This window comes from Arachis duranensis, chromosome 1, assembly GCF_000817695.3.
Source record: "Arachis duranensis cultivar V14167 chromosome 1, aradu.V14167.gnm2.J7QH, whole genome shotgun sequence".
NCBI classification, from domain to species: domain Eukaryota; kingdom Viridiplantae; phylum Streptophyta; class Magnoliopsida; order Fabales; family Fabaceae; genus Arachis; species Arachis duranensis.
The window spans coordinates 87,646,047-87,664,598 of NC_029772.3; the positions used below are offsets into that span (position 1 = coordinate 87,646,047).

Below are 18,552 nucleotides of genomic sequence, written 5' to 3' on the forward strand. Positions count from 1 at the left end.
AGGTATAAAGGATTCGATGCTTCTTCTCGTTGCAATCTTCTTTCTCATATTGAAAAGAAAAGAGATGGAGAAAGGAAGATAGAGAGCGACGAAGGTGAAAAGTGAAAGAGAGAGGTTGGAAATGATAAATCGTCATTAATGTTGAGTGGAAACCTTCTCTTTTAAAGCAAAAACTTTTAAAGAAACGGTTTTCAAAAAATTTGAATGTTAAAACCATGAAATATGAAAAGACAAGTCATGAGAAATGATAAAAGATTAAGACTGACATAACTTGTTGTGGAATGAATTAACACAAAAAATTTAAAACCAAAAAATAAAAGAAATTTATGATTTAATAATAATAAGCCCATATCATATGAACAAGGTTTGTCTTACATATGCCCAAATGGCGGTGACAGCATGCTGGACTATTGGGCACAGAATTCCATTTTTCCAATCCAGAAATTTTCAAGACTCCTTTTGAAGAGTTCATCACTTGTCCAATTTTGTCTCCTTGCTACTTACGAGACAAAATAATACAGAGACTAGAAAAACATCATTAAATAACAGAATTAATATCAATCAGTCCCAGTTCAGTTCTCAGCTTGCAAAATCTTTCTTCACACAGTGGCTTAGTAAAAATGTCAGCTAATTGCTCTTCAAATTTTACAAATTGAATATCAATAGTTCTCTTTTACACATATTCTCTAATGAAATGATATCTCATTTCAATGTGCAAGACTCATATTAAACGTGGGATGTTGAAAGTTGTTAAAGGTGCTTTTGCGGTAATAAAAGTAGAAAAGATTGAAGCGAATCTATACATGTTTATGAGAGATACTGGAGAGGTCATACGACTCCGATGGCAGTGACAACCAGTAAGGTAGTGAGACGAAGACTACGACTCAAAGATGATGGTGGAGTGCAATAACAGCAGCGCAATAAGTAACGACATAAGATGCAAGTGAGAGGGGGCGAGGCAACGATAATTACGACTATAACAGCAGCGAGACAGGTGACAAAATCAAGGACAAAAGTCAAACGAGTGAGAGGAAGTTAGGTTGGGTCGAATAGGGTGAAATAAAAGTGGCTGCAAGTGAGATCAGCATAGATGAAGTGGCAAGGCTACAAGTGAGGTAGAGTGGGATGAGATAATTGTGGTTGTAGGTGAATTAGAATGATGGTGAGAGATTAGAGATCAAGAATAGGTGAGATTAGAATTATTATTGGAAACTTGGAATTAAGTTAGGCAAGGTAAAAAGAGAGTTTGAAATTTTGAATAAATTTTTAATAAAAAAAAGTATTAAATTTTTAGTAAAACCCCACTCCAATCCTTAACTATTTACAAAAAAGACTTGGCGCCCCCTGACCAACATAAAATGACAATGCGACCCTTATTCATTCACTCCGTGTGACCAAAAGGTCTTGTAATAACTCTTCTGTGAAATGTAACTGAGAAATCCTACGTATAACGGTAACTCTCCTACGTTGATTCAAACCATTTGATGACACAATTAGGTCTCTACACAGTCATAAAAAAGCGTTGCTATTTTGATGCACCCTCAAACCATATTTTAAAAGAGACTTCTCATTCTCTCCCTAACATATCAAACACTCTCATTCTTTGCCCTCATCTCACACATAGAATTACCTTAAACCCTAGAAGCTGTCAGACTTCCCGCCAGAAATTGCTGACGAAGGAGAGCCGGCGAGGGAGAACGTGAGGGAGAGATAACTGTGCAATAATGTGGCATTTACTGATGCAAGAGGTGACGTGTTGTTGACGGAGCAGTTCTTCGAGGTTAGTTTCTTCAACCGTTTGTAACCACAATATTGTGGTCCTTCATTTGTTTATTTGAAGAAAGTATTATTCCCATAGATCACCATAAAGTATGATATATGTATTTTTTTTTTTTTACATTTGTGAAGAACAGTCACTTTCACTAGGGTTTGATTATTACTTCAAGTAAAGATTTTTTTGTTTTGGGTATATTAATGTTTGGTAATTATAATTTATTTGTGCCTTAATGAGTATACTTTATATGTTGCAAAAGTCCTTTGAGATTATACCAGTGTTTCACTATGGAGGGTGGTTTAAGAGAGACAACAATAGAGTGCTTTGCTACCTTGATGGTAAGCTGCATAGATTTCCCAAGTTGGATATTAACTTTGTTAATTTTAAAAATTTAGAGGAGATGTTCAAAAGTCTAGGGTATACCGGGTACAAGACTATGTATTGGCAAGACTCCACTGTCCCTGACCTAGGGTTTGGCCTCCATATTTTGAAAGATGACAAAGAAATTAACCAAATATGTGATAACAAGATGGCAATTTTTGAAACTGATGAATTGTATGTGTATGTTGATCATCCTGTGATCCAACCAGTTGTGAATAAAGCAGGAAATGTTCCTATAGAGTTGAGTGATTTCTCCACGGATGATAGCAATGAGACTGTTGAAGATGAGTCTTATAAGCCTCTCCCACTTGGTTATGAGACACTCAGCAGCAGTAGTAGTAAAGAGTTGAAATCAAGAAGACAGCAACACCTAAGAAGAAGAGTGTGACACCTGTGAAGAAAAAAGTTAATGATGATGATTGCTTGTCTCCTAAAGCCAAGAAGAAGAAAAATAAGAGATATGGGGCGAGGATAAGAAGGCGTATTTTGGAAAAGGATGAAGCTGTGAATGGGTCAAGGCAGAGACAACATGCTAAAAACAGGGGCCCAGATTGTAATGACACTAATGGGTGAGGTTGAAAGTCCAAATGAAGTGCCTGGAGCATGGGCCAATGATGAGCCCATTGTGAAAGAAGTAGATTCTGATATTGAAGAGTCATATCAATATGAGTCAGAATCATTTAACTCTCCAATTTCATCTGATGATGAGGGAAAGAAGTCTAAATTTCATAAATTTGATGATGATACTAATTATGATGAAGTAGATTTCGAAGTTGAAGAAATGTTTGACACTATGCACAATGCAAGCAAGTATTGAAGGACATGTTTGTTTTTGAAGGAAAAGAGTTAGAGTATATAAAGGTTTTCATTACTTATTGAATATGGTTAATTCTTATTCAACGGCATTATACCGAAACATACTTCAAATAACAAAACACTGATAAATTATCACTTCAACTCACAACAATGATAAATACTAGAGGATCATAAATTATATTTTTACTTTCAATTTAATTCACTACAATCTTTCCATCATCAAAATCCAACAATCTTTACATCTTAGTCACCATCCCTAATGTGCATCTAACTTATATCAGTAATACCCAAAATCTAAAATAAGTTGCAATTTTTTACATCCTATTCGTTTGCAGTGCAGTAAAAAAGAATCTGAGAGCAACGGCAATGAATAATGCCATGATGATACATCCAATTTGTGTTGTGTATCTTCTTCTTTAAACTCCTTCATATAGCTTAATCTTCATTTCTTCAATTTTATCCTCCAACTCCTTTAATCTACCTTGAACTTTCATCTTCTGCACTTCCACAACCGTATAGTCAGACTCAGTTATTAGCTCATCATGTCACTTAAAATATTTGCAATGTGTTGAAGGAGTCTATAATTATGGACAATTATTTTTAATCAACCTAATTACAGAGAAGATTGTAAGCTGGAGTGAATACTAATGTACCTTGAAATAACTGCAACCAAAGAACAACCTATTTGGGTTATTTGATGTGGTAGATTCAAAAAGAATCGCATAAGCTCTACAACTGCAAGTTAGATGTGTGAACTTCTTCCTCGCCATGCCAACATTGCCAAAGTTGTTGCTTGAACAGCCCATCGAGTTCTCTTTCCATGAACGACGGATTGAACTTGATGAATGATCTTCCATTATCATCACTAAAGGTAGGGTTTGAGATTTAGGGTTGACAAACGATTAACATTTAGGTCTGCTCTTTTTAAGAACAAGGATCAAAACGGCAACGTTTTTATGACTGTGTAGGGGCTTCTTTGTCCTATCAAATACATTGAGTCCACGTAAAAGAATTACCGGTATATAGAATTTTTCGGTTACCATTTCACGAAAATCTACAAGAAAGACCTTTTGATCATACGGAGTGAATAGATAAAAGTTGTATTGTCATTTTATAATGGTCGGAAGACACTAGGTCCTTTTTGTAAATGGTTTAAGACTAGAATAAAATTTTACTCTTAAAATTTTAAATTTATCTTTTTCATTTTTAAATAAAATTGTAAATTTTAATATTTATAAAAATAATATATTTAAATTTTTGCTCATTTAAATATTAAAATAATAATTAAAAAGATAAATTAAAACTTCCAATCATTAATCTTTCAATAGAATCATCGAATTTTAATTGAATCATCGAAAGTTGACATTTGGATGGTTTTGTTGATTGGAATTTATCTTTTCTGACATTTAGATGGTTTTGCTGATTAGAATTTATTTTTTATGAATACAACTTCAGTTATATTTGTTCATGAATAAATTTGTTTGCATTCAAAACATTTAGTATGAAAATAATAATTTACTCGTCAATTTATGCATGTTATATTTTTATTTTATTTTTCCATCAATGTGATAAAAATCAAACTAAAATTATCAAAAAATAAATAGTGATATCCATTACCTTTGTATCAGTCTACTCTCCATAACATTGTCACCGTATTTGGTTGGAGTTCACAATTAATGCGATGGATTAACAAGAGTACAGGATATTGCATATTAATGGTTTGAGCTTTGAACTTGTGGAAAAAATAAAAAAGGAAACACAAAGGGAAAAGAGAACTAGAGAAGTCGAGGGAAACTCTGATGTATACATTATGAAATATGAATAGCAACTATTTAATTTTCTAATGAAAAGATTTAGGGGTTTCACATGGTACAGAACTATTATCATACAACAAAATACTGATCGTAAACAACCCCGATCAGAGTTTAGCCATTGTCCAAAAACAGCACGGACGAATATGGAGAGATGAAAATGAATATTGGGACATCGGACGAAACCAATATGATGTTTTCTATTGCCTTTCTACAAAACTGTTAGAGATATTATATAAGATAGCTATGGTAAAAGAGGTTTCAGCTGTGCTTGAAATAGATCACCAAGAGCTCCTCGAACATCCATCTGATTAAAAAAGCAAAGGATTAGGATTATCAGTTTATGAAAGGAGGGATTTTTTTTTTTTACCAAGAGCACTATGACTGTTCAACCCTATTATTCTTCCCCCTAACATCAAAATTCGTCTGAATAATCCAATATTTGATTCTGGATAAATAATGTAATCATCTAACCGTATTGGACATGGAACACATTCATCACAAACAAATTCTGCCCAAGTACAATGGTACTAACTACTAAGATTTAAATAGCTTTTGTTTTATGGAATAGAATTTAGACGCCTAACATCTATTTGGTGTAAAGCATATAATCTTTATAAGAGACGTCCTCTCAGACATGTTGAGAAATTGAAAAGTTTTATAGGGAAACCACTATCCCCAATTTGTATAATCCTCTTCCTCATCTTAATTAAACTTTTTCTTTTTTTTATAAAAAAAATTAAGTAGCTAATTTTAGCTTTTTTTTAGCCATTAGTAAGGCATTTAAAAGCAACTGGTTTGATCCTATTCAATTGTTTTAGCTTTGTCAAGGCAAGCATAACTAGCAAATGCAATATATATATATATATTAAATTTATTGAGAATTAATTTCCATTTTTAAACTCGGATAATTTTTATTTTGGCTTCCTTATTATTTATCAACTAAAGGAAATCAATTGGTGTCGCAATAACTTCCTATGTATATTTTTTTATTTCCTTAAATTTCACCAAGTACCTACAAATTACCAATTAAATGCAGCCTGTAGTCATCACAGAAAAAAGCAATTACCTGGTCACAGCAAACAAGCTTCATTAGCAAAGGATAGATTTCTCTCAGGTGTCTTCTAAAAATTTTATTGTTCATCAAGCACATGCTTTTAAGCACCTGAAAGAGCAAGGTTAACGGATATCAACTTATAATACAGGGAAGACAACATCAAGAAATTAAGAAACAAGAAAAAACTACAATGAATTTCATCCAATTAAGTGTACGTGTCAGGTACCAGTATAAAGAATTCTTTTATTAGGGTACCAGTATAAGGATGCAAGTAAACGAGGTAAAACAGATATGTTACTAGTGCAGCTGCTACCAGTGAGGTATCACTCTAAAAATGGCGTGATAAGAACAGAAATTGGAAGAAACAAGTATATGACAGGCAACTCCACAACAGTTAGTAGAATGCAAGTAAACTTTCATGCTCTCATGGATTATAATCCTTGTACCTTAACAATGACAGGAGCACGAAGTTCCAAGACTCGATGAATATCTATGTTAGCAGTTTCTCCAGAACTAGACTGGAGATCAGAAGCCTCCCTGAGAACCTGTTCACAGAAAGAGACCAGTTTCTCCTCAGCTATCCGTTCAAACTTCTCTTCTGCATCAGAACCAGCATCTTGAAATCCATCAGCCTGTAGACCTTTTTCTGAGTTTGTTTCAAATCCATATGTCGATTTCTGTAAGATGTTTAGATATATGCCAGTACCAGCTAATTCCTGGCGAAGAAGATTCATTGGTGGCCTGTTCAAAAGTTGGCAATGCTTTAAGTCCTTGAATTGAACAAAATGTATACACATACAGATAATTTTAATACCTTTCATCAGGAATTTGGTGCATGCGAGTCCTAAGGCTGGTGGATGAATTATATGAAGCAGCAAACTCCAACAAGGACAACAAAATGTCCAATACAGCAATCTTCTGTTCTGCTTTTAACTTGGTCCAATATTTCTTCTGTTAACAATAAGATAAATTGTTTACACACACACACACAAAATAATAATAATAATAATAATAATAATAATAATAATAATAATAATAAAAACCTGAATGCCATCCATTGCACCAAGAAGCAACAATTGTGTAATGCACTTTCCCCTGACAGTTGCTAGCAAAGGACTCTCCTCATTCTTGGTATCAGGCTCTATGATATCAGCAACCTAAAATGAAGCAAAATAAGAGAGAGTATCCCTGCGAAAATCCAAAGGTAAATGTTATATTGCTAGCACCAGATAGCAACATACCCTAACTGGAGAAGTTGGCTGAGAAGCATCTGGCACGCCGCTTTTAGATTTTGAAGTAAGATTCCTAAGGAACAGATTGTCCATCATATTTCCCATGATACGTTGACCTAATGTTTGACTCCTATGGAGGCCTCCATCCGCAGCTCTTGGAGTTCTTCCTGATGGAGATGGAAGCCCTACAAACATAAACAATTCGTTAGTGTCACTAAGTATGTATTCATTGATTCTTCTAAGTCTCAAAAATGCACCTAACTAAAATTTGAAACTCTAACCTTCAGACTGCTCTACATTTGTGTGAGATGCCGAATCTTCAACTCCATCGGCATTTGTATTTGGGGATGCCAATGTGGATAATCTTCCATTATCACTGCCATCCAGTTGATGCTCACCTACCTCATTGACAATTGGCTTTATGGTAACATTGTCACCAACATTTTCCCCTGAATCTCCAACAATGCCTCCATGCTTTCCCAGGTTTTCAAAACCCAAAGCATTGAGCAGTTCTACCGGTTGTGTTGTGTATGAAGCATCCCTGAAGATCAAGAGTAAACAAAATGGATTATAGTTATCATCAGAGAAATTACAATGAATATTCAGGAGTTGACAGAAGTTTGCACCTTATGCTTTTAAGTAATGTGTTCCAGTCACTGTCACTGAATTGATGTCCACCAACTTCAATGAGATGTACCAAAGCACCAAGAGATATTGAGACCACTGTTTGATCCGTCTTTTTTGCACAATCTAACAGCAAACTCAGCAGTGGCGGCAGCATAAAACAAACCTCCTGTAATGAAGTTTCCTCATCAATGATCGTTTTACAATTCAAGGACAACTAGATAATAATAATCACATTCTTATAATACTAATGCAATGAATTCGTGATTGATAAAACATCTGACAATTTTACTTTTTAGCAGAAATTATTTTTAAGCAATCAATGGCATGTACATGAACAATAAATTTTTCCCATAACAATGACCATCACTGCTCCACACTGAGAGAGAGAGAGAGAGAGAGAGAGAGAGAGAGAGAGAGATCCACATCATTGGTAATCAAATGGCATGTACATGAAGTCGTGAACAATAAACTTTTCCCATATCAATGACCATCACTGCTCCACACACACACATTCACATCATTGGCAAATGGCAATAACATCTTCAATCGAAACCAGAGTATTCTATGCAATCCCTATTCCTTTATATATTATTTATCTGTTTTACTAGGTAACCAGTTTTACTTTTGGCCAACAATCAACCAACAGAATACAATAAGGGTTAAGGGATTGGGTTGCTATTGTAGAGAGAGAGAGAGAGAGAAATATTGACTGATTGTTGGTTTGAAAAAGTTAGGGTTCCTTTGGTTTGTGTTTTCATTTTCAGCGTTTTCTGTTCTAGAATTTTGTGAAGGAAAAAGACAAAAAATAGTGAAAACAATAAAATCCTGTTTTATGTTTTCTCCTCCTGTTTTCTCTTTTTTTTTTTTCTTCACAAAATTTTAAACATAAAATATTGAAAATAAAAAAAATGAAAATGCAAACCAAATGCGCCCTTAGTTTCTAATCTTTTTCCACTTCTTGATTTGCAAAAAGCTCAAATTCCAGAAGCAAATGTTGCATTTGGCACTCTTAAGTACCATGCAACTGTTAAATCCCCAAATAGTATTACACACAACACCCAGGTCTCATGATGTTTAGCATTTAGGGTTTAGGTCTAGTATTTCATGATATTACCCAGGAAAGTGTCATAAGGCCAATCATCAGCAAGCAGAGATCACAAGAAAGCATTCTCAATAGTGTAGTATACCTTATAGAATGTATTAAAAAGGTTGCAAAGCAGCTGAAGTGAATGTATGCTTGTTTCACGAAACCAATCATCATCAGTAGAAACAAAGCCCTCTTTTCCAGCATGTCTCACATGATCAAAAATTGGAAATAGAACTCGATGGAAAATACTCTCCCAAAATGATGTAGAGAACTTGCTACCTCTTTCATTCAATAAATCAAACAATACTTCAAGCGCACAACTTCTGACTTCAGGTCGCTGATCTGATGTTAGATCAGATAATCCAGCCAGCATCGGGAACCAATAATGCTCAGTTACATCCATAGTTGCATCCAAATTGGCATCAATAGGCATTAAGGCTCCTCCAGGAATAAGACCCTAAGTTGACAAATAAAACATTAAAAAGTAGAGGCACTGACAGTAAAAACCGAATAAAGAATCCACTTCTTGAAACAGTCAACAATTTTACATAAAGTACTCAAAATTGGAGCAAAAAATGGCTCATCTACAATGAAAAGATTGAGCATTTGGGAAAAATAATGAGAATTAGGCTTAGCTTCAGACATCCTGTTATCATACCATGCTCCAAAATAGTGTGCATGCACACACATATATATGGGTGAAACATACTAGACAGTGATAGCAAAATAACATATCCCACCCCATTTGTTAATTTAGAGGGCCTCAAAAAGACCAATATAATCATTTGAAGTAAAAATGAGATTTCCGACTGAAAATACCAAACCAACCTCTGCTAGACGGTCTTCACATATCCGCAGGAGTGCAATAGCCTTCAAGCTAATACGATGTGAAGTTTTATTGTTGGCAAACCTTATCAGACAATTCACGCAATCCATGAAACAATCTCCCACTACTTGATCAAAATGTTCTAAGATGACTGCAAAATTTCCATCCGTTAGATGCACCACAATTGCAACAGAAGACTGCAATGACAAGATCAAAGAAACCTATTCTTACCCTGCTCAACATTCTCAAATGCACTCTCAACAATCGATTCCAATTCATCATCTGCAGCAGCTGTAAAAATCATAAACACACTACGCCATCCAGATTTTATGTTTCCAACTTTAGATTTTGTCATCTGCAACATACAATAGTACCAACTTAAATATAGAAAATATATCTAATGACATTAAGTACAAACGGAAAAGAACCAGAATTCAAGCCAACTAAACCTGAACAATGCAATCAACAATTAGCCTCCTTTTGGATTCACTTTGACTATTCCGCATAAGAACAACAAAAGGTTTGAGAATATCATTTTGGAAACTGAAATTGGCCAGTTCAGCACGCTCCAAATACTTCATACCAAGTTGCCTTAGAGAATCTATGGCATACATAGCAATTTTCTCATCATGATGACTCCCTGCAGATATAAAGTGATTCGCTAGAACAGACCAAATTCTAGCCCAGACCTGGAAGACAATAAACAAAGCTTACAGATGCAATTTATAAGGCATGAAATATCAAGATGAATCAAATACTTGCAATTTGCATTGATAGAATACATACCATGCGTATACGAGCCATATTATAATAACTGATTTCAACAAGCTTTTGCAAGCTGAAAACACGAGCTGGCGATTGTTTCAGCTCTTCTGCTGACACACCACAGAGAGCAGTGAAGAATTCCACAACTGAATCACTAGGTAGTTTAACACTATTCATGAAAACTTGTTCAGAAGGTTTGCCAGCTAACTCTTTCAGAGACTGAACAACAGCATCCCTGGAGATTTGGTTTGACCCATGCATGACAGTGGCAGAAATTGCAGGAGTACTTGTTATAAATTCAAGGCGAGAAATACATTCCAGAACAGCATTCCATGTATCTTGAAGGGAATTCATGTCCGAGTCACTAATAACCAAGAGTGTACGCAACGCTTCAACATTTTTACTACGCATTTCCTTGGGAGCATGCAAGAAAGTAAACCTGAGTTCAACAAAACCAAAAAAGAACATAGTCAACTGTCCCAAAATCATAGTTGAAAGATGGCATCCTTATTCTCATGTATAAAATATGTATATTTCCTAGTATGTCAAAATAAAGAAAAAGAAAACAGAGGGAATGCAGAAAAATATCAAACCTGACAAGAGAAGTTAAAAATGCATAGCGCATAGTGTCCATTCCAAGCACATATGTAATATGTATGCCAGCTTTGAAGCCTTCCATCAACAGAACAACACGAGGCTTATTCTCACCTTCCTCCATTGTTACAGAGAAGGTAGCAAGCAAAGGCCACCCAACAGCTTCTACCATGGGCCTTACAAGCTCAATCTGCTGGGCAGTGTAGAAAACCCCTCTTTTCACCTCCTTATTCCTGAATATAGCTTGTGTTTTCTTAATGATGGCCTCACTTTCAGACTTGGCATCTTCTGATAACTTTCTTCTGGGCAGTGCTAAATTAAGAATACTGACAAGGCGCCCTTCTTCACCTTCTGGCTTTTGTCTGCTGCTTTTTCCAATGAATGTTGTGTCATCTTTCATTTTAATCTCTTCTTTGACAATAGAATCATAGATCTCTTCCAGAAGCTCTCTAGGAGCACATTCCTCAGCATCATCCCTGGCATTCATGCGAACAAAGTCTGACTTGGACATCTTAGGCCAAACCATTGGGTTGTGAGCATCAGTATTTAGCATGATAACAGCATAAGCAAGAACATATGCTGTATCAGCATTTTTAAAAAGGCTTGGATTGTCTGCACAATATCTGCCATAGACAACATGCACAAAAAGAAACTACAATTATTACATAAGACACAAATTATTAGTGGAGATAGAATTATCATGACATATTGAAAAAGTATTAGTCGCAGAAACTATATGCACAAACCAAAATCTTGAAAGAAACAAAATATCTATAACACAAATCATCCGATATTTGAGATTTAAAGTAACAAAGGATAAATTAAATGATAACTGACTTGGGAAAAGGTCAAGTACAACATGTATTTGATAGAACTAGCTTCTTATCAATCACAAGATTTTCTATCAAAATTCAACACCAACGGTGTGTTTTGCACGTGGGTTAAAATACACATGGATCAATTCCATGGAGCTTCCATTCATAATTTTTTCTGCAAACTTTTCCATGATTCGATCAATCTTTTGGGCTTCACCAGGAAGTCGGAACCCTTTAAGAAACTCCCGGATTGCAATATCAAATTTCATTCCAGCAAACTTCATCGAATCTACATAAGCATGCATGACAGCAAGGGGAAACTCTTCATGTTGACCTAAATAGTCACCAATTACAACCTGAAAGCAACCAAGAGGTATATATTACAGAACAAACATGAATCTAGAATTAAATTGCACCTACATGAGAGTTACAACCTTATCCAGATTGGGAGTGTTCTTCAAAAATTGAGCAACCGAAGCAGGTTCGTTTTCCACTAACTTATTTGATATTAGATATTCCAACCCTTTTGTCGGTTTCCTGTTGAACTAAAAAGATTATTAAAACCATAAGTCAGCTCCAAACTACATATTGACCATTATACAATGGAAGGTTCTGACAAATTTCACTTCCCTTCTATAAAGTTTAAAGACCATAAGATCTGATACCTCAGCAATGGCAGCCTCCAGTGTAGATTTATGAGCCTTGGCCTTCTCAAAATTACTGGTTACATCTTCCCTGGATTTAACTTCAAAAGAATCTTCCACTGAAGACCCTTCTTGCTGATTGTTATTCAGGTTCAATTCCTTATGTGATTGCTCCCACTCAACCAATGATTTAAGAACACTAACAAGAGCCTATGAGATAAAGAAAATGTGATCAATCAGCAACATTACCAAGAGACAATGATTCAATGGAAGTATAATTTTCCCTCAATTTTCAACCCCACTTTCTTTTACTTCCCTTGCCGCAATCATTCAAGTGAAGACATCTTGCATTTAAAACACAATTCATAAATATTTTGTATTATTATTAAATATGAAATAATTAAAAAATAAATGTGAAAAATTCTTTCATGCATATAAATATAAATATTAGTTTTAGTATTAGTTTTATAATAATATCCACACAAAAAAAAAAAAGCAATTTAATACCCGATATGGAAGTTCAATGAAACTATAGAGAATTTTAAAGTAACTAAACCTCGAATGAACTACTTGCTTCCCATAAAAAAGGCAACAGTTAACCTACCTGAAGCGATGAACCTTTAATTGAAGCTGTTTGAGAAACAGCAACAGCATTTGGATCAGTATTTTGAGTACCCTGAGCTATTTTTGATAGAGCTGTAACCTACATGTTAAATTGGAAGACGATAGAGATTATTGCATTCACCAACATGCACATAAATAACTTCAATGATGTTTATGCCATACAAAATCACTGTCAGATTTTACCATTCTTTCAAACAAGTTTGGTGCATCAAGATCACAGTCATAATTCACAAAAATGTCAACAAGCATCTGTGGATCCTTACATACTTTTTCTAGCATCCTACAAACCAACACCAAATCAAATTAATCATACCCAAAAAAAAAAAGAATGGAAAAACAACATATCATTTAAGGTCTTTAAACCAGATTACAAGAAACTTTAATCAACAGCAAGAACATCATACCGAAGAACACTAAGTTTTTGGTTGATGGGAAACTCTAAACTGTCCAGTGGTCTAAGCACTATCAGCGGAAAGAAGATGCCTATTTCACCCTGAAAACAAAAAGAGTGGTGCAGAAACAGATTAGACACGTTAAATCAACAGTGGTCTCTGCTAAGAAGCCTCTATGAGATTTGGAAAAAGACATGACACATACTTTGAGACTTTCTCTGAATCGCAACAACAGCACCAAGAATATTCCAGTTGCATACTGCCAACAAAGAAGAACAAAATAACAAGATTTACAAGTAGATCCTTAAGGATATGCTAAAAAATGTAACTTAGTTCAACCAACCTGAAATATGACAGGGGATTGTGAAACTGAAGCTCGCAATAATGCATATGAAAGATATGCCTTCACCGAATCAATAAAATGAAAATTCTTTGTAAATGAGTGGCTAACTCCCTCCAACAAACCCTGAGAAAATAAAATAAAAAATAAAAAAATTCAATTGTCATCAGTTAAGAAGAAAAAAAAGTAATTTGAAACATTGAGAAACCAATTCACAGCAACGTGAATGAGTTTCAAAGAATAATAAAAAGACAATAATGTGCCGTCCTTCCATAAGGTTTTATTTAAGAAAGAAAGCATTAAATACAAATATCAGCATCAAAACAAAAGGATATGTAAGTTTTCTTTACATCATCTAAGTTTTCTTTACATCATCTTGACATTAATTGCATTTGTAGATCTAAACCCAAGGCAATACAATTAAAAGCACCAAGTATATCACGGAAAATCAAATGGACCTGTAACTTGGTCCAGAGTAAAGCAAAAAAATGCTTATGCATCATTACAAAGAACATAAGTTTCTATGAATTTTGCTACAACCTATAAACTAGCAATTAATAGATGCTAGAATCACTTTATAACCTGCAGAAGCTCAAGAGATAATATCCTTGTCTTGGTTGTAACTTCATCATTATCTTCCTTCATACCCATCTGCCAAATTTACAGTTGAAAACATAAGAGATGTTGAAAGAAAGTAACCGTGATGCAAGTATTTAAGTTGCAGAACCAACCTTGCAAAGAGTGCGAAATACCAACAAAGCATCACGTTGTACTATACCCATGCTCTCTAAATCAATCCCACTTGACAGAAGATTAATAGTTTGGGTAATTAGTCTCAGTGAAAAAAATGCAGAACAGAAATTTCTATAACATATCCATACCGTATAATCTGTTTACCATCTTCAGTATGCACGGCCTTGTCCAGCACAGCTTCTAAGCCCTATAAAATATACACAATCTTATCATAATAGGGATTAGCTAAATAGGATTGGATTAGTAACATATTTGTAAACTATTTACCTTAATATCAGCACCCCCAGCAAGATGTTGAAGTTCCTCAAGTGATGCTGGTAAAGCATCCTTGGCTTGGCTAAGTGCATCACCTAAAGTCATTTCTTTTTCATTCGACTCTCCCAAAGATGTTTCGTCATATTTTGTGTTTGAATTCTCAGCTGAAGCTGCCTCTGTAGCTGTATGTCCACCTGAAGTTTCAACCTGGACACTTAAAGGCATTACTAAAAGAGAATTACTGTGGAACCAATAGACTTAATATACTTAATAATAAAGAATAAAAATAATCCCCCACCGGATTGGTTTCCATTCTCCTAAAGATGATGCTGATCATCTGTGTTAGCATAGCCTTTGATGTTGCTTGGTTTATAGGACTCTTGCTACAAAGGCAAAGAATGAATCTGAGTACTATAGATTAATAACTAAGCATCAAAGACAAAATAGAAATGAGTAATACCTATTTAGTGCAATATTGTAGCATACTCTGATAACTCCCAACAAGGGTTCGCCATGCACTGAATAACACAAAATAAGGATCGTTAATTATACAAAAAGAAGAAAGCAATATGTAAATAAATGCATACGAACAAGAGAAAAAAGGTGGCCTAGAGAACCAAGGCGTGGTTTGAAAACCAGAGGATCGATATGATGATCAGGGTGACATAGTGAAAAAAACTGAAAATAAAAGCATAATGCATGTGTTAAATTACATCACAATTAGTTGTGTAAACAGCAATACTCTAAGCTTCTAACTGAAATGAAAGCAGGCCTGTATTGTCTCTATTGATGGAGTTTTTCTCCCTTCTCCTTAACACAGCAGTTTTGCATAACTTGTTTACCAGTCATGCCTAATCAGAGCACTCACAAGTCTCAATTCTCAATTTCAGTGTAATTGAATTCCAAAGAAAGATGAGGAGATTTAACTTAAAATGAAAAACTAATGGAAGCCGCAGAATCCTGAGGCTACCAATTTAATGGCAAAAATGGGCTTGGCTCATTAAAAGAGCCATGATCTTCTTCATAGAGTCATCTCATCTCATCAATGATATTCTGTGAAGCATGCATGAGTAACATGACCCATAATGGTTTTCATATTTAAAAGAGTGAAGTCATAATATGCCAATTTTTCATCTTTGATTTCAATAGTAATGCGATGGTTTTCTATACCAACTGTTATGCAGCATAGACATGGTGAATGTAAGGATAAAGCATCTAAAACAGAAAGCTCTATTGCCAAGCATCCTCCCCAAACTCGAAGCGGGAAACATCGCCATGGTTTGTCTTTCCAAGTTATCTTTTTGAAATATGCCAAAATTTAGTTACACATCAAGTTCTAGAGAACACAACCTCATAGCATCTATTCAGAAAAATAGAAATATACAAAACAAAAACAAAGGGGAAGAGCAACTACATGATTTTCATATACCTTTTCTCCTAGAAATAAAATCAACCGAAAAAGTTCTTTACTGCTTTTGACAGGTTATATTAAGAAAAGCAATTATGCTGAGTTATGTTTCCAACCAGCTATGGTATGGGGTGGGGTAAAATAAATAAAACAAAAAAAAAAGAAACAGCAACGGCAAGACTTAAAAACATTTAACTTAACTGCTGTTACTTAAAGCTAACTCCTTCACAATAGATTGTATGTCCATCAATATAACATGTTATCAGTAGATATAATTAACAGAAGAGTGGGTTCATTACTACAATAAACACACACCTCTGAATTTTGTGGAAGCCACAGCAGTAAGGAGTACCTTCAGCACTTGGAGAATAGTACTGCATATTGATTCACAAGAATGAATATCACACAGAACTTATATTCAGTCAGCAAAGCTCGATGGGTAGAGATTTGCATACCTATCTGGTGATGAATTATCAATACAACTGCACACCATATTTAGAATGTCTGTAAACAGTGGGACATTTTTACCGCCATCTAACCCAGGATCTCCTTCCAAATGATCATAAGCAATAAGTTTCTGTATTAATGGAAATCAAGAAGAATGAGCAAGATTTTGCTATTCGGCATTACTAAGCATCATAACAGCTATAAGAATTAGTTGAACAACTCATTCAGCAGCATCAAAAACAGATGCACATACATGAAGACAATCCAAAGCAGGATCTAGAATTTTCAAGTTCTTTGTCTCAAATGCAAGACGAAGTGGATTTAAAATAAGCTCTGCATCAGGTCCATCAAGTGTCTGCCCAGCATTCGCTAGAACAACCGTAATATTACCACCCTTAGCCTTCTGTGACTGATCTGCTTCTGTTCTAGTCGCTGCCCCATCTTCAGTTTCATTTGTGCTAGCAACAACCCAAAATGTATTCAATTTAAACTACACCAAATACATCATGTCCAATGTTTTATCCAAAAGATGTTTACCTGGCCGATTCAGCTGACGGTGCCACTTGATTGGCCTCACTCGAATAATAATAATAATTTAAGATAAGATTATTAGTAGCACAACAACTACATCATCTCCAAGGATCAATGGCGCAAATTGAACAGTGAACAGCTTAAACAATATCATCTAAGCTGAAAATAAAATCATGAAAATTGAATACGCATCAAAGTTCAAATCAGAAGGGGAGGAACAACACAAAAGGCAAGACAAAGTAATTGAAACAGAGATCTAGGGTTGAGAATCGTATAGAAAAAGCTAACCTGTATAATTCTTAATAGCTTTCTGGAGGTCCTGGTACTTCTTGCTGGAACACTCCTTCAACATAGAATCAAACGCTCGAGTGACGAAACCACCGGCCGCCATTTCCTCTGGCTCTCTCGAAAATGCAGATCACATGCAGTGCTGAAAGTCGGAGACCGGAATTCGAGGAAATGCAGGCGAGATTCCAGATCACGGCGAAATCGAAACGAGATGGTTTCTATCTGAAGAGCTCGCAGATTTTTCCGGCGAAGATGGAATTCGGTGACGCAGAGAGAGATCTGAGAGATGGAAGAAGCAGAGGGTGATAGTGTCAGATCTGATGGGTAATAATAAATAAGAAGAGGATGATGTTGTCGGTTTTAATTTGATATTTTGACGTGTCTGCTTTGGTCACCGTAGTGGAACCATTCCATGGGCATTGCATTGCTTCCCCGAGCTGAGATTTCAGAACAAAGCTAAATTTTGGAACACTGACTGTACAATGAATTTTTTTACTATTTTTTTTTTTTTTGGACTTGGAATTTTTTTACTATTTTTTCCTCTATAATACAAATGAGTAATACTAGATCGACGATTTTTTTTTGTCAATATAAACTATTTTTTTATTGGAAGAATGGACAAAAATATAACCGAAAGCATAGTGGTAAAAATCGAATTCGTAATTAAACTGATTAGGTTATTTATTTATTAATTTATTAGTTTAATTGATAAATTATTAGTTAAATAGATAAAATTAATTTTACATAAATAAAAATATAAAATAATAAAAAATTATATATATATATATAATAGAATAGTTTTTTTAAATTCCACAATTTATTTACAATAGTTCTATGCATGATCGGTTTTTGTTCTATAGTTAATTTTTGGGTTCTATACAAAATTTTGTATTCTTGTATCTTGTTTGGTGATAAAATAAAACAAATTATGAAAATTTAATTTACTCTATTTTTATACATTAAAAAATTGAGAAAAAAATATAATAATAAAAAAATATAATTATAAAAAATTAACAAAAATAATGAAAGAAAAAATAAAAAATAAGTTGTATCTCTTGTTAGTGTCTCCATGTCACAAAATATAC

General features: G+C 34.6%; 1 protein-coding gene across 1 annotated transcript; it reads right to left on the reverse strand.

Annotated features, from left to right (window-relative positions):
- Positions 1-4,755: 4,755 nt before the first annotated feature.
- On the reverse strand, positions 4,756-17,952 carry LOC107496002 (brefeldin A-inhibited guanine nucleotide-exchange protein 5). The gene is made up of 33 exons (XM_052251345.1): positions 17,464-17,952; positions 17,186-17,272; positions 16,902-17,106; positions 16,657-16,778; positions 16,517-16,575; positions 15,254-15,311; positions 15,092-15,176; positions 14,806-15,000; positions 14,667-14,725; positions 14,517-14,586; positions 14,368-14,436; positions 13,789-13,911; positions 13,651-13,704; positions 13,458-13,546; positions 13,237-13,333; positions 13,034-13,132; positions 12,451-12,639; positions 12,220-12,330; positions 11,959-12,141; positions 10,970-11,595; positions 10,398-10,815; positions 10,061-10,300; positions 9,843-9,966; positions 9,614-9,762; positions 8,886-9,242; positions 7,698-7,864; positions 7,353-7,612; positions 7,081-7,256; positions 6,883-6,996; positions 6,654-6,790; positions 6,286-6,580; positions 5,852-5,947; positions 4,756-5,089 (listed from the first exon to the last, which is right to left on the reverse strand). Exons 1-33 carry the CDS (start codon positions 17,568-17,570, stop codon positions 5,027-5,029), a joined length of 5,283 nt encoding a protein of 1,760 aa, XP_052107305.1. The 5' UTR covers positions 17,571-17,952; the 3' UTR covers positions 4,756-5,026.
- Between the last annotated feature and the right edge of the window lie 600 nt (positions 17,953-18,552).

Bases quoted from the DNA above. Each gene is read 5' to 3' on its own strand.
- LOC107496002 (XM_052251345.1), bottom strand. From the start codon at position 17,570: ATGGCGGCCGGTGGTTTCGTCACTCGAGCGTTTGATTCTATGTTGAAG. The intron at 15,001-15,091 runs GTGGGGGATTAT...TTAAGTGTCCAG, and splicing joins GGAGAATGGAAACCAATCCG to GTTGAAACTTCAGGTGGACA. The intron at 11,596-11,958 runs AAAATTATGAAT...GTTGTCTATGGC, and splicing joins TCATGGAAAAGTTTGCAGAA to AGATATTGTGCAGACAATCC.